Source organism: Ahaetulla prasina, chromosome 4 (assembly GCF_028640845.1).
Source record: "Ahaetulla prasina isolate Xishuangbanna chromosome 4, ASM2864084v1, whole genome shotgun sequence".
Lineage (NCBI taxonomy): Eukaryota > Metazoa > Chordata > Lepidosauria > Squamata > Colubridae > Ahaetulla > Ahaetulla prasina.
Genome location: NC_080542.1, coordinates 124,215,164 through 124,230,701, shown reverse-complemented (window position 1 = coordinate 124,230,701; position 15,538 = coordinate 124,215,164). Strand labels below are relative to the sequence as shown.

The 15,538-nt window shown below is 38.3% G+C and overlaps 1 protein-coding gene across 4 annotated transcripts in view; it reads right to left on the bottom strand.

Annotated features, from left to right (window-relative positions):
* Positions 1-15,538, bottom strand: part of CDK14 (cyclin dependent kinase 14) — a 263,918-nt gene that overhangs the window by 100,898 nt on the left and 147,482 nt on the right. For all 4 annotated transcript variants that reach the window (XM_058183801.1, XM_058183802.1, XM_058183803.1 and 1 more), the window contains 2 exons: positions 14,318-14,411; positions 3,216-3,279 (listed from right to left, as the gene is read on the bottom strand). In XM_058183801.1, coding sequence (XP_058039784.1) covers positions 3,216-3,279; positions 14,318-14,411 — 158 coding nt within the window. The remainder of the gene's footprint in view (positions 1-3,215; positions 3,280-14,317; positions 14,412-15,538) is intronic.

Here is a 15,538-nt window from a genome sequence, read left to right as displayed (position 1 = left end):
AAGAAAACTGTGCTAAGTGCTACAGAAGAATGTTAAGTCTCTTTTCATCAATCTCTCTCCCCAACTTTTCAATCTATCGTAACAGGTTGCTATGGGATATCATATATGCACACTGCTGAAGAAGGCATCTTGGGCTCTAAAAGTAATAGTAGTTGCTCTAGTAGTCTCACTGAAAGGATTTTAGGACCAAACATTGATGTTTCCCCCTGGGGATGGCACATCAGCTGCTGGCCTTTACAGCCTTATTAACAGGTCAATTTAAAAACAGCAGCTACAAGAAGAAGAGTAGAAAGAGAAGGTAGAGAACTGGAATCACCTATAGCAGGGTTTGGTCTGTCAAAGAAATTCAAAGGAATTGGGTAGTTTTGAGAAAACATAAATAGGATTTTTTACTAATCATAATATTTACTGTCACAGGTAGATAGTATTACTTAGATAAAATAATGGTAACTTTACTATTTTGTGGCTCAGTGGTTAAGACGCTGGGCTTGTCTGCTGGAAAGGTTGCTGGCTAAAAGGCCTTAAAACGGATATGAGCACCATTATAGTTGGCTACCACTAGTGGAGTAAATCCATAGGGAGTCTTTTACCTTTTTAATTTTACTTTTCATTAAACTCCATTTGCAAATATCACTGTTTCAAAGCTAAGTTCAAGTGATAACAGGCAAAGTATTAACATTTTGAAGTATACAATTACTTCAAAAAGCTGACATTTCATTTTCATTTTACTTTTAAGCTCTTCAACAAACAAAACAAAATTATATGCATACAGAGAAACGTTAGGTAGTATAGCACCACTGACAAATAATAGATCAGAATTGTTTCTTGACTGCCACCTAGCGTCAAAACACTTTTCTCTTCTTAAATCAAGATGAAACATTAAAGTAAAAGAATATATACATTCATTTAGAAATACTTTTACCCTTCCTCATAAAACTAAACAGCAGTCTTAGAAAGCTACAAAATTTCTTTCCAAATGGATTTCATATTTTTCCAATTATAATTTTATTTCTAAAAAAAGCAGTTCTTTTAATGTTTTTAGCAATTTAATATTTTATGGGAATAGATGCAAAATCCTATAAAATCAGATTTATATCACTTTAAAAGTCTTTATATTACATGGCAGTTGGGGAGTATGAATGTTTTTTTTAAAAAAATATATCAGAAAATTATACAATGTATAATGTTGTATCTTATTTATTTGATTAGGACTATATCCCAGTTTTCTTTCAGGAGATCCAAGCAATATTTAACATTTCTTCCTTCATTTTTTTCCCTGCAGCAAAGCTGTATAGGAGGTTTGGTTGAGATAGAAGAACTAGCTAAATAAGTATTTTGAAAAATAGTTTTGGAAACAAGAAGAGCAAAACTGTAGGTCACAATCATTACACTTACAAAATCAAGTCAGATTTTAAACTCTGTACCAAACCATGTTCTATAAGTTTTCTGAGATTATAAAAATAATAACCATCAGTATTTCATTAATGTTCTTTAACGAAAAGGCAATCCTTAGAAAAAGGAATTATTAACATTTCAACAGGAACATAAAGCATGAGACATAAAGCATGGGAAGAAACATTAAATTCAGTGATATTTTGGGAAACTATTGTAAAATAGTTAATTTTTTGGAAATAACTAAACATTGCAAGTTTTGTCTGGAATAATTTTTTGCTTATCTAGAGGAGTTTTTAAAACTAGTTAATATTTAGTGTACTTTGTCCCTAAGAGTTAAGATAATAATGTTGAAAAGAAGAAAAGTATTATATCAACAAATACTATTAATATGGATAACAGAACAAACAATAATTTTGAACCCTGGTGGCACAGTGGTTAGAATGCAGTATTGCAAGGCAATTCTGCCCACTGACTTGAGTTTGATCCTGAAGGGACTCAAGATTGACTCAGCCTTCCATTCTTCTGAGGTCAGTAAAATGAGGAGCCAGACTGTTGACAGCAATATACAGACATTGTAAAGCACTCAGAGAATGCATATGGAGCAGTATATCAGTCTAAGTGTTATTACTATTACCAATTTTCCCTGGCTTATTATGCTCTATGCTTTTCATATAACATTCCCACTTTGTACACCCTAATTATGTTGAAGCAATACTGGTATTCAGTAGAATAGATAAAAAACCAATGTAGCAACAGTTGATTTTGAAAAATTTGGATATCATTTCAGAAATTAATGGATCCATATCCAATTCACTTATTTCAGAAAATACAGTATGTAATTATTTTCTTTAGGAACAACAGCATGTTGATTTATTGATTAAGTACATTCTTCTTTTACACTTCTAAAACATTGAGCTGAGATGCTTCAACTTCCATTACAATTCCTTCTAAAGTATAAAATTGAATTTTGGTTTCTTGATAAAAGAGATGCGAAAATGGAATACGAAAGCAATGTGATATTTCCAAACGCTGTTCAAAGTCTCCCAGGACTAAATGTCTTGAAGAGATAATATAGGAATTAAGATGTTTCTAGACTAGCAGAGTATAAAAATTGGAGATGGGGAGTGGGGGGAGGGATGGGGGGAGGAGAAAGAGAGAAATTCAGAGGAAAAGAAGTAAATAGATGGCACAAAACAGGGGTTAAATCCAGCAGGTTCTGACAGGTTCTGGAGAACTGGTACTGGAAATTTTGAGTAGTTCTGAGAATCGGCAAATACCACCTCTGGCTGGCCCCAATGTGGGGTGGAAATGGAAATTTTGCAATATCCTTCCCCCAGGAGTGGGGTGGGAATGGGGATTTTGCAGTATGCTTCCCCCAGGGAACGGAGATTTGAGAGCATCCTTCCCCTGCCACTGCCCACTAAGCCACTCCCACAGAACTGGTAGTAAAAAAAATGGATTTCACCACTGGCACAAAAGCCATGTTCTCCCTAGCTAAAGTTAATGTATAGAATATCTATGGGAAGGCACACAGACTGTTCATTCAAGCACCTTCCTAATGTTTCCTACCAAGTACATACATAATAAAAGTATAAAGAAATTTCAAGCGAAGAATGATTTCTAATAAAGAAAAGATTCTCAGATCAAGTACTAAATTAAATGTTTATATAATTTAACTTTAAGTTTATTAGAAATCATAATCTGCATTTTTCAATGACTTTTTTCTACTAACGTACTAAACCTTGAAATGGTGCTTTTGTTCATATATCCAAGATCTTTTCACAATGAAATATATAATTTTAATAGCATGCAAAACCAACCTGGCTTGAAATGTGGTAGAGTGTCAACTCCAGGCCATGATTCTTCATTTGGAGTTCCCAGAACCTGTAAGAAAACAAAGAAAAATATATTCATTTTTAATATAGATGATCATTTATTATGAAGCATTTTAAAGTTGGACTAATAAATTTAACTGAGACAGAATTCATTTTTAAATTTATATAAAATTTATAAAATTTGTAAATATCAAACTTTATAACTACTTTTGTCACAAATTATTTATACATTGAAAAAGCTATTATTCCTAATTGCTATTGCCTAATTAAAAGGAACTTGATGCTACTAATTCAAAAAGGTATACATGCAAAGTGCAATGTATTAAATAACATGTTGAATTTCTTAATTCATTTAAACTGAGTACCCTGTGCAGATTGCCTTACAGCAGAGATGGCTAATCTTTTTGGCACCAAGTGCCAAAATGGGACCACGCGCCGCACACACGCTGGAAACCTGAAAAGCAGACGATCTTCCAGTTATCGCTGTGCGCATTCATACCATCTACCTACTCTTCTGGTTTCTGGTGCATATGCGCGCATGCAGACCAGCTGTATGGTACGCATGTGCCAGCTCCACCTGGCGTTTCAGGAGTCCTCACGCCTCTGTGCCTGCCCCCTGCCCTCCGTGAGAGTGGCAGGACATCCCCACCGATGACCTGATTCCTCAGCCCTGGACAGGGAGAGAAAGTTGGGCAGGGATGCTGCCTCCCTCCACTGGAAAGCTAGAGCCCCTTCCCAGCCACGGAGGTAAAGGACGTCGGTGTTCCTGAGCCTCAGGTTGGGGCCCAGCCAGGGGTGAAATGCTACCGGATCGAACCGGATCAGGCAAGTAGGTAGTGGAGATTGGGGCTGGTTCACTGAATGGTAGCAATTGCTGGCTGGCCACGCCCCCGAACCAATCCTCGGTCCTGCTTTCTAAGCTGCTTTAACGGCGTCCCCATGGCCAACTTGCAACCGGAAGCCCATGTGGAAGGCAGGTAAGCATAGCAGGGTTTTTGGGAAGGAGCTAGCAACTTACTCCCTTCCCTGAAGCCCTGCCATGCTTGCCTGCCTTCCACGTGGGCTTCCGGTTGCCTGCTTTCGCAAGCTGGATACCGGGACACTGGGAAGGCAGCTCGCCACCCGCTCGCCGCCTGCTCACTTTTGGTCAGGGGTCAGGGCCCATTCCCCAAGGCTCCAGAGCTGCCACCCACTCGCTGCCTGCTTGCCGCCCGCTCGCCCTTTGCCTTCGATCAGGGGCCAGGGGCCAGGGACACCCATTCCCTGAGGCCCCGGAGCCACCACCTGCTCGCTGCCTGTCTCAACTGGGTTGGGCAATGCACCATTCCTCGACACCAGCCTTGGTCCAGAGCTGCCGCCCGCTCTTCCTTCGCCACAGGGCATGTACTTACCTTCCTCCAGCGGCTGGCTGCCAGGAAAGGCAAGCATCCAAAAGGTACCTTAGTCTCTCTCCTTCTTGAATATGCCACCGCCATCGCCGCCTTGTGCTACCGCCATCCATGCGCCGGCTGCACAAGTGCACACCGTTTGTTTCATTCATTTATCAGCGGCAGCTTGGGTGTGTGCAGATTGGATTGAGGCAGGCAGCAAACAGATGGTGGCTCTGAGGCCTCAGGAAATGGGGCATCCCTGGGCCCGGCCCCTGACTGAAGCCAAAGGCAAGCGGGCAGCGAGTGGGTGGCACTCTGGGAAAGGTCGGAGTCGGGGAATGGTGCATTCTCTGACCCAGTTGAGGCAGACGGTGGCTCTGGCGCCTCGGGGAATGGCACATCCCTGGACCCCGGACCTCGACCCAAGGCGAAGGGTGAACAGGTGGCGAGCTAATGTCAAGCGGGCAGAGAGGCTGCAGCTGCAGACATCTCACAAAAAGGGAAAAGGCAGAATAGAAATTAAAAAAAAAATCCTACTGGGTTCTGTGGATGTGGCTTGGTGGGGGGTTGTGACTGAGTGGGCATGGCTGTGAGTGACATAGAGTTGGCCATGCCCACTCAGTCACAGGATACACCCACCCACCTACCAAGCCATAGCCACAGAACCGGTAGGGAAATTTTTTAGATTTCATCCCTGGACCAAGCAGATGGGAGAGCTTGCCCCAACTCTGGCCAGGATAAACCACCCCCAGCCTGCCACCAAGAACAAGTCAGTGCAGCCAGGGGCCCCCGGTTGCTTCCTGACTGGCATGCCGCTTACCCCTCGGCAGCATCTCCATGCTGTGCTTGCCTCCCTGATGGTGGCTCCTCCTCCTTTTCCTGCTCCAGCACCCCAGCCGAAAGTGGCAGTGCAAGAACCACTGCCGCCTGCTCGCAGTGGCACTAGTAGCAGGCAGGGCTGGCAGCCGCCCAGCCAGCAAACACTACCATGCTGCCCCATGAGCCTGAGCTGGCCAGCCATTCCGGACTGTGGACGTGCGGCAATGCAGTGGGCTGGAGCCATGCAAGAAGACTGTTCGGCTGGGAAGAAAGGGAAGTCCCACCCGGCTCATCCTAGCTGGCAGCTCTGCTCCCCTTGCTCTTGCTCCCTTGCAGGTTTCAGCGCGCACATGTGCACTGGCCAGCTGATCTTTGTGTGGGCATGTGTGCCAGAAACTGGAAGACCAGGTGGGCATCGCACATGTGCACATGCACACACCAGAAATCAGAAGATCATCTTCCCAGCAGGCATGTGCCCCAGGCAGCTGTTATTTTGGTTTCTGGCACTCCTGCACGCGTGAAGACCAGCTGGTCATCACACCGGAACCTGGAAGAGCAGCAGGTGACGGTTCTGCATGCCACTTCTTGCACACGTGCCATAGGTTTGCCATCAGGCCTTAGAGCTTTTGTTGAGTTAAATCTACCATGCAATATTTAGTATGTCCAGCAGATGGAAGCAGACAATTTAGAAAATTCTCTACTCTTATAACAACTTATTACTGTGGTCTCTGAAAACAACACTAGATTTTTTCCTAAATAATTTATTTTATAAAATGGGAGGATAATCTTGTGTTTGTTTTAAATACAATAGTATGAGGCAGTAAAATTTTCATTGGCAGTTTGTTCATGCATGTGCCTTAATTTCAGGGTTGCCTTCTTTAGTAAGTTAATATTAAGAAACTCAACTTCCTGATGAAAAACCTGGTCTTATAGCTATATTTTAAAAAGTACGGAGTTACAAGCTTTCAAATACAATAACTTATTTCATCACTCACAGAAAGTACAAAATGTAAACTAATTACTGGAAGTTAATTTTACGTTTTGAAATTATTTTTAATCTTAATCTTCTAATCTAATTACTAATTTACAATTAAAAGGATCTATATTTAGCATGGACAATATACATGTAAATATATATTCATCTGCATGTGAGATGAATTGACTACAGCTTATCAATGTGGAATCAACAAAGGTTACAACTGATTTTGCTAAGTGTAATCAGTTCAAATCTACAATTTCCTTAGATTTTTATAGATTAGTTCAATACCCACATTTTTGAAGAAACCATAAGTTCTTAATTTTTAAAAAAATATTTTAATTGGTACAAATCCAATTACAAAGTAGTAACACTTTCAGAGTGAACCACGAGGCAATTAACAGACCAGAGGGCAGGCTGGGAGAGGCGAGATATGCAGCTATTGCCAGACAATTTCTCCAAGTAGCTACTTTACTTTCTAAAAAAGATAATTTAAGAATTGGACCCGAAGAAGAAAGCAAAAAAAAAAAACCTGCAAAGAAATTCCAAGTTGCTCTATTCCACTGATGTCTTCTTATACTTATTAAATTATTTACCCAATATATATGTATTTTTTTTCAAACATCTAGAAGCAGACAAAATCAATCTTCATCATTAAAGAAAAGTTAGCAGATGGGCTCAAGGTTACAGAATACTTTGAGTGACACATAATAGTATCAGTCTAACATCTTTCTCTAAATTGATTTTTTAAAACAGGAGAAAAGTTTGTATGATTTTTGTACTTTCACTAACATAAGCCTTTCTTATAGAAGAGATGTCTAAGAAACAATGGTAAAAAGAAGGAGCAAATACGATCAAAGATAACTCATAGCAGCAAAGGTTGTAAATCATCAATAATTTCTGTCCTCATTACATCTGTAGAATGTAGTCTGGTAGTTGGGGAATGGTAGGTCAGAAGAAATAATAGCTTCAAGTTTCATAGTTCTTTTTTCTAAAGTCACTCTTGGTTATTTGGTGACAGGTACCACCTGGGCAAAATCTAATCAGCTGATATCAATATCAATCAAAATAGAACTGGTAGGGACTATGGAGGTCTTCTAGTCCAACCCCCTGCTCAAGTAGAACAACCTATACCATTTCAGAGATGGCTGTCCAGTCTTCTCTTAAAAACCTTCAGTGATGGAGCAGATACACTTTCTGAGAGCAAACTGTTCTACTGATTAATTGTTCTCATTGTTAGGACGTTTCTCCTCCTTAACCTTCCATGTTGCTTCTCTCCTTGATTAGTTTCCAGCCATTGTTTCTTGTCTTGCCTTCTGTTGCTTTAGAAAACAAGTTGACCCTTCTTTATGGTAGCCCCTCAAATACTGGAATACTGCTATCATGTCACCTCTAGTCCTTCTTTCCTCTAGACAAGCCAAACTCAATCCCTGCAACCGTTCTACGTAAGTTTTTGTTTTCAGGCCTTTAATCATCTTAGTTGCTCTTTGCACTTTTTCCAAATCTGAACATCTTTTTTGTAATGTGGTGACCAAAACTGATGCAGTATTCCAGATGTGGTCTTACTAAGGTTTTATAAAGCAATACTAATATTTCACGTGATTTTGATTCTATGCCTCTGTTTATACAATCAAGGATTGTATTAGCTTTTTTTGGCGGTGGCTGCACACTGCTAGCTCATGTTTAAATGATCATCTACTAGGACCCCAAGGTCCCTCTCACACTTACTATTTTTGAACCAGGTTTCACCTAATCTGTATTTATACCTTTGGTTTTTACATCTGCCTAGTGTAAAACCTTATTTTTCTGCACATTAAATTTCATGTTGTTGGATATGGCCCATTGTTCAAATCTTTCAAGATCTTTTTGGATCCTAAGCTTTTTTTTTGAGGTGGTGGCTATTCCTGCCAGATTAATCTCATCTTAAATTTGATGAGTTCTCCTTCTATCCCCTCATCTAAGTTTTTATGAAGAGATTGAAGAGCACTGGGTCTAAGATGAAACCTTGTGGTACCCCACTGCTTCCTTCCTTCCATGTAAATGTATTACCAATAAGAAAGATTTATTGAGTAGTTTGCCAACCAGTTACATATCCATCTAGTGGTGATGTTGTCTAGCCCAGGGGTCACCAACCTTTTGGACCTCAGGGACCACTAAATTCATAATTTTAAATCCCACGGACCACTAATATGATCTGCCTAATGACTGGCTGGGTGGGAGTGGTTAGGTGGTCATGTGACTGGGTGCGCGTGGCCAACTTGATGTCACTCATGTCAAGGGGTGCCTCACTGGCCTCCACTTGCCCCTCCCCTCCCAGCCACTCATTGCCTACCTGCCCGGGTTCCTTAGGGCCCCAACAGGAAGCAATTGTTGGAGCTAAGCAGCCACCACGAGAAAGAGTTGGCAAAACAGCTGGCTCAGATCAAATTGGATCTGGCCAAGAAGGAGGCTCAGCAGAAGCACCTCATTGAAGACTTGGAGCATAGGCTTTACAAGTAGAGGGAAGACCTGTGGGAATGCAAGGCCAGGAAGTGAGAACCTGAAGGCTCAGTGAGCTAAGATGGTCAGCCAGTTCCAAGCCATGAGGCAGTTCCACTGGAACAAGGCCATCCGTCTCTTTGCCACCAGCAGTGCTTCCCTCCAGCCTTTGCCCAAAACCCCGCACCAGGAGGCTGAAGCAGACCCCAAGTCGGAATTTCTACCCCCCTCTGACCCACACAAAAAGACCTTGAAGGGAAAGATTCTCTGCAGCAACTCAAACGTTCATTGCACATATCTGGCTCAGGGGCGTAGTTTGAGGACCACTGATTTAGTGCAATATAAAAAATGCAAATAATTTGTCTGCGGACCACCAAAATTTTCTCACAGACCACCAGTAGTCCACGGACCACTGGTTGATGACCGCTGGTCTAGCCCACATTTTTCTAGCTTATCAAGAAGTAGGCTGTGGTCTACTTTGTCAAATATCTTACTTATTGATAAGGCGATCCCTTACAACCTGAAATTCACTTGAATTTCCAAAGAAGTGAAAGGGTCCTTGATGCTATTAAATGCCACATGTGGCTGGATTTTTGCTCTATTGGCTGCTTTGAGCTGTTACGGAAAGAAGCATAGCTGGATTCAAAAAATGGTGATGGATTGCAATTGCCTTGATGGAGGTCATTTTGTTACCTAGCCATTCCGGATTAAACCCATATTCCACCCAGATCTGATGTAGAGTTGGCTAGCTCATTACATAAATAATTAAGTGCAATTAATCAATCTCTAATTAAGAAAGATTATGGAGAAGATGGTGGGGTGTCAGCTACTAAAGATTCTGAATGAAAAGAATTATCTATCTGGCAGGGTATTTCAGACTAGTGAATACAATACCCCGTTTCCCCCAAAATATGACATCTCCTGATAATAAACCCAATCTTTTGAACACATGGCAATAAGGCCAAGGATTTATTTCAGGGTTCAAAAAATAAAATAAAAATAAGATAGGGTCTTATTTTCGGGGAAACACATTACTTATTTAACTTAAAAAGGTATGATCCTTTGATTTTTTTTCTACCAGGTGAGTCCAGGAAAATATGCAGATTCTAGCAAGAGGTACCAACACATGCAACGGACATATTGGTTTTAAATGTGAAACGGTATATCTCTAATATGGCTACACTGGGACATACTCAGGTTGAATTCCAGTGAGATGGAATTGCTTTTAGCCTAAAAAACCTCTAACTTCAGGTGATTTCTATATGTAGGTTTAGATGCAACTGAACATCATCTAAAGAAGATAATCTACCAGTTGGAAGCTTTCCTAGACTTTACATTCAGATGTACAGGAAGTCCTTCACTTACAACCATTCGTTTAGTGACACTTCAAAGTTACAACAGCTCTGAAAAAAGTGTCTTATGACCATTTTTCACGTTTATGACCATAGTGATATCCCATGGGTCATGTGATCAAAATTTCAGTGATTGACAACTGGTTGTAATATATCCCAGGGTCATGGATCACCTTTTGCAACCTTCTGACAAGCAAAGTCAACAGGGAAGCCAGATTCATACAACTCTATTACTCACTTAACTGCAATGATTCACTTAATAACTGTGGCAATGAAGGTCATAACATGGGACAAAACCCATTAATAATTGTCTCTCTTAGCAACAGAAATGTTGGGCTCAATTGTGGTTGTAAGTTATATCATCAGGTGAAGTTTAGAAGAGTCTTTCCATGGCTTTCACTAATGTGCCGCTTGTGGCCTTTTCAGGAATGGGAGGTTCTAGTGATAGAGACTCATGCTTGCATCTTGCATCTTGACTACTGAATTTAATTTATATGGCACTGTCCTTGAAGATGATTCAAAGGTACACCTCTAAAAACCTATTTTTACCTATTGACTGATTAAAACAGGTAATGGCATTGGTTTCCCGTTTGCTTCTCTACCCAATTCAAGCTCCTAGTAATCACCTATGAAGCATTTCGTGTCTTACATCTTGATTGTATTTAACAGTGCCTACTTAAATAGGATCTGCCCATCCTGCACACCTCAGCAGAATGCTGAAGTGTTGTGGTTATGCCACATTAGTCTAGAGCAATGTTTCTTCAAGTATGGTCTCAAAACTCTCTTGGGAGTCCATGAAATCAAAATTATTTGTCAAATGATTGAAAAATAATATAATTTCACAAAGTGGTAGTGACTGCAAATGAGTGGATTTTTAATATGCTAAATATTGATCAATATGATTCATATAAACAAAAATTATTTCGGAATCCTACATCAATTTTTAAAAGTAGGAAGTGGTCCTAAAAGAAAAAGAAAAATAAGAAACACTGCTGTAAAGTGTTTAAGTTTAGGATAGCTCTCTTCCTATTAATATTTGACAAAAGTTGTCAAACAATATTGGAATAGTAATTCATAGGGTATTTTTAATTATTTATAGTTGCTTGAGAAGTAAAATATATTTTATACTATGGGATTTTATGATACTATTATTTTATAACTTGTTGGATTGTGATTTTATATTATGTTACTAGCTGCCCCCAAGTCTTAGGTGTAGATAGCATACAAATTATTGTATAAGCATAAAAATAAGAAACACCAGCAACCTAAAATTTTTTGCTTGTTTTTAAATGGTTTTACTATTACCTCCAGTAGTTTAATTCTTCTGTAAGCATTTTAAATTTGATTAAGCTACAATTAATACCCAGGATTACTCTGCCTACATCCCAAGTCCTATGAGTTCTATGTCAGGAAAGCCCAAGGAAGAAGATTCTTAACAGTATTTGTATTCATTGCTCAAACTGCATCTTATTTCAGCGGCACGCAGAGTTTCATTTGAGTGAGTGGCTGGTGCATGCAACCATTGCAAGCGTGAGTGGAACTGCAAGCGCCGATGCCCATTCTCGCACACATGCCAGACCACCTCTCATGCAGCCTGGTTGCGAATAGGCCATGGCCTGGGACTCCTGAGTTATACAGTTTCCTATAATGGCTTACATAATAAATGTCTTTCTGTGAAAGCTGTAACATCATCTTATATAATGCTATGCTTTGCAGATTTTGTATTGTGAAAATACTTTGTTCTCTCAGACTAAAGAAAGCCAGAAATAAGAACTAATTTAATGGGCGTCTAGTTAGGTTCAAATTTAAAACAGAATGCTAATGACCAGAATTCTACTTTAAAAAAGAGAATAGAATATGGACTTTCTGTAAGGCCATCCAATTGCTCCTTGGTGAAGATCTCCAGGGCTCATTTTTTCCAAATGAAGAACTCACCAGAGACAGTAAGTTTCCTAGAAATCAGTCTCCAAAATCATCTACACAATACCAGTTTGTGAGAATTGGCTAATAAGTCATCAACTAGGAAGCAGGACTAGCAGTTATTTTTTTTTCAAACTACTTCTTTTTTTGAACAATAGTTCATGCCCTCTCTATCTTAATCATCTTTTTTATTGTTTACCTTTATTGGTGCAAAAGAGGTTCTTTCTTTACACTGTGCTATTCACTTTTTGAAGAGCTGTGCCATTTTAGAAAAATCATGAATGCACACTGATGAGGAGGAGGAACACCAATGATGAGCTAAAATAAGGAAACTCTGAATAACTTTATTTTTATAATCTTTCTCTGAGAAACATAAAAATTTAAAATTTTAAAGGACAATTTTGCCTATTTCTATGAATCTGCAATGCTCATAGGATCTATAACTTATAACTCTTGAGGTGCTTGTTGTTGGAGAATAAAAGACTAAAAGTGAACCTGACTGATTTAAGTTATTTCAGACTTGTAGGTCTGCCATCTAAAAGATTTGTTCTTTGGCCACAAGAGGGAGTCAAAGAATATAAAAGACTGGGAAAGCCAGGTTTGATTAAATAAACAAGGTGAATATCAAATTACAAAGGAGGAAGCCAACTCAGCTGGATGTCATGAGAAGCATTTTAGAGAAACGTTCAAACAAAATAATTGAAGCAGTGGGAATAAAGCAATGAAACGATGTAAAAAAACTTCTCAAACCACTGGAGATATTTCACAAGCAAATGACAAAACTGACTTTTTGAAATACACATTTCAAAAACTGGGCATTTTGAAAAGGGTGTTTATTATGATGTTGATTCAAATAAAATTGTTTTAATGGAACTAAAAGCAGATCTGCAGGTGTGACTTTAAACCATAAGAGAACAAGTTCAAGATCTCCATTCCAAATTTGAATTAAAGATTGACTCTATGAATACAATTTGTCTTGAACCTATAGGTTTGGAATAGGTTTTAAAATGTGATGAATTTGTTTTTAGAAATTTTGGAACAGATTGTTGAAATTGAATTTAGAAAATGAATATATTCAATTGGATATGATTTTAATCTAAAATATATTTTTTCAAAATGATATATTGAATATTTGTTAGCATTGCAATTGTAGGATGTAATAAATGTAGGGTTGTAGTCATTGTAATTGTAAGGATATTAATTTTAAGAAAGGTTTTGATTTTTAGAATGGATATAAAACTGATATTAGATATTAAATGATTTATATGATCTCTCTCTCTCTCTCTCTCTCTCTCTCTCTCTCTCTCTCTCTCTCTCTCTCTCCCACCCACCCACCCACCCACCCACCCTCTTTCTCTCAGAGAAAGAGACATGCTGACAGCGGTATATATGAAAATTCAGAAAATGGAAAGATATCTTATTTCTTACAGTGGAAGGATAAGGTGGAAAAAACAGTAGACCTGGCAGAAATGGTAAAGCCAACTGTTGTAAAAAACAAACAAAAGCAAGCCAGATTTTCTTTAGTTTTGTTCCCATTTGGACATTATACTCCATGTAGAATAGGGGGGAAAAAATGAAATTTTAGGTTAAGGCTTGGTTTAATTTTGCAACTATATAAACGTCTTGTTGTTATTCAGACGCAAAACAAAAAGCTGAGGTTGTATTCTATTGAAAAGAGTAGGAAAGCTTTTTTCTTCTTTTTCTCATATTCCCTTTCCCCCTTTTTCTGATTTTTATTTTCATTTGTATTTTATGCTACAAAAAATATTCTAATAAAATTTCTTGAAAAAATAAATAGAATATATAAAACAGAACATTTATATTCCACATGGACAGTGCAAAAAAATAATAATGATACAGACATGAACCATCAATCCCAAAATGATAATGTCCAAAATAAGAATCTCTTTTTTGAATATAAGGAAACTTATACAGAATCACAGTCTACACAAGGAAAAAGGAAGAAAAGGAAAAAAAATCTCAATAATTAATGATTTTATAATTGAAGCAGATCGTTTTAGTTAATGTACCATAATGTGTTTTACAAATATATATTGCACCGTTTTGTTCAAAGGGACTAATAATCTAAAACAATTCTCAGTTTTCAATTTTTTATGTAAGAGCAGGGAGGTAACAAAATTAAAACTTGCTAAAAATGTTAGATGAACTTACCAGAAAAATTCTTTCAAGCTGATCTTGAATATCTTTCATTCCTGGAAAAGCAGCAACTCCTTGAATCATTTCCACAAAAATGCAACCAACTCCCCTAAAAAACAAAAAGTATAAAATAAATTACAGAGCAAAAAAATCTGCGTGAACCCTAGTATACACCCTGCAGATAGTTTTATTGGATTCTTGACTATGAGTAAGTATGAGAAAAATTATTGTTATTGCCTATGAAAAACTCAGACTTGCCTTTTTACAAAATAGCTTCAAATATACTGTAGCATTGAAAACGATGTCTTTCTGTTCACAAAATTATATTTGCTAGAAAAATAAGAAACCCCCTCTGCATGTTTCCATAAGAATTATTCGAAAAATATTTGGGGTACATGTGAGACTGAGTACACTAGTATCAGAAGAGATAGAATAAAGAAAAACTTCATAACCATTGTATTTTATTGATATTAGATATGGCTCACATTTTATTTATTAATTTGTATATAGCAACTTTACTGGAGCTTTATGAAAGACCCTCACTCAAGACAAACCCTTGTTCAAATAGGGTGAGCTATCTGCTAAGACAACCATATATTAACCAAGATAAAAATATAAACAGCTTTTGTAGATATTTCTCTAAATCATGGAAGCAAAGTGATTGTTTAATTTTGATTGCAGACTGTTGCTTTTTTTTCCTAACCAACAGTATTGCATTTCATGGTATAGACATTGATGATCTTGTGCAGAAACCTAGTATTGGAATAAAAAATGTGAGAGCAATCTGTCTGAGACAGCTGTCATCCCACTGATCGCCAGGGTTTGATTAGGCTGATCTGGCTGGCTAGGTAGATGTCCCCTTCCTCCTTCATCACTCCATGTGCATCTGTCCTGAAGTTGCGCGCTCGGTGAAAGAGGATGACCATCCCAGATAGAAGAAGTGTACCAATCTTCGGTCAAGGACATAGGAATAAAAAAGTAACTTTAACCAAATGTCTACATGCAGTTTCATGGAAGTTATATATACATGTACAGTCATGGGGGGAAAAAATGGTTGCTAGCATATAAATACTTTTTTAAAAAAATTCTTAGATTGCAACTACAAATTTAAGAGGTAAATGTGTATGCTATTCTCATTTTTTAAGATGACAACACAAATCATTACAAACTGCAATGAGAAATTGCCATAAAATAAAGTAATTGAGTGCTTAAAGAACAAAGAAGACGATATATGTA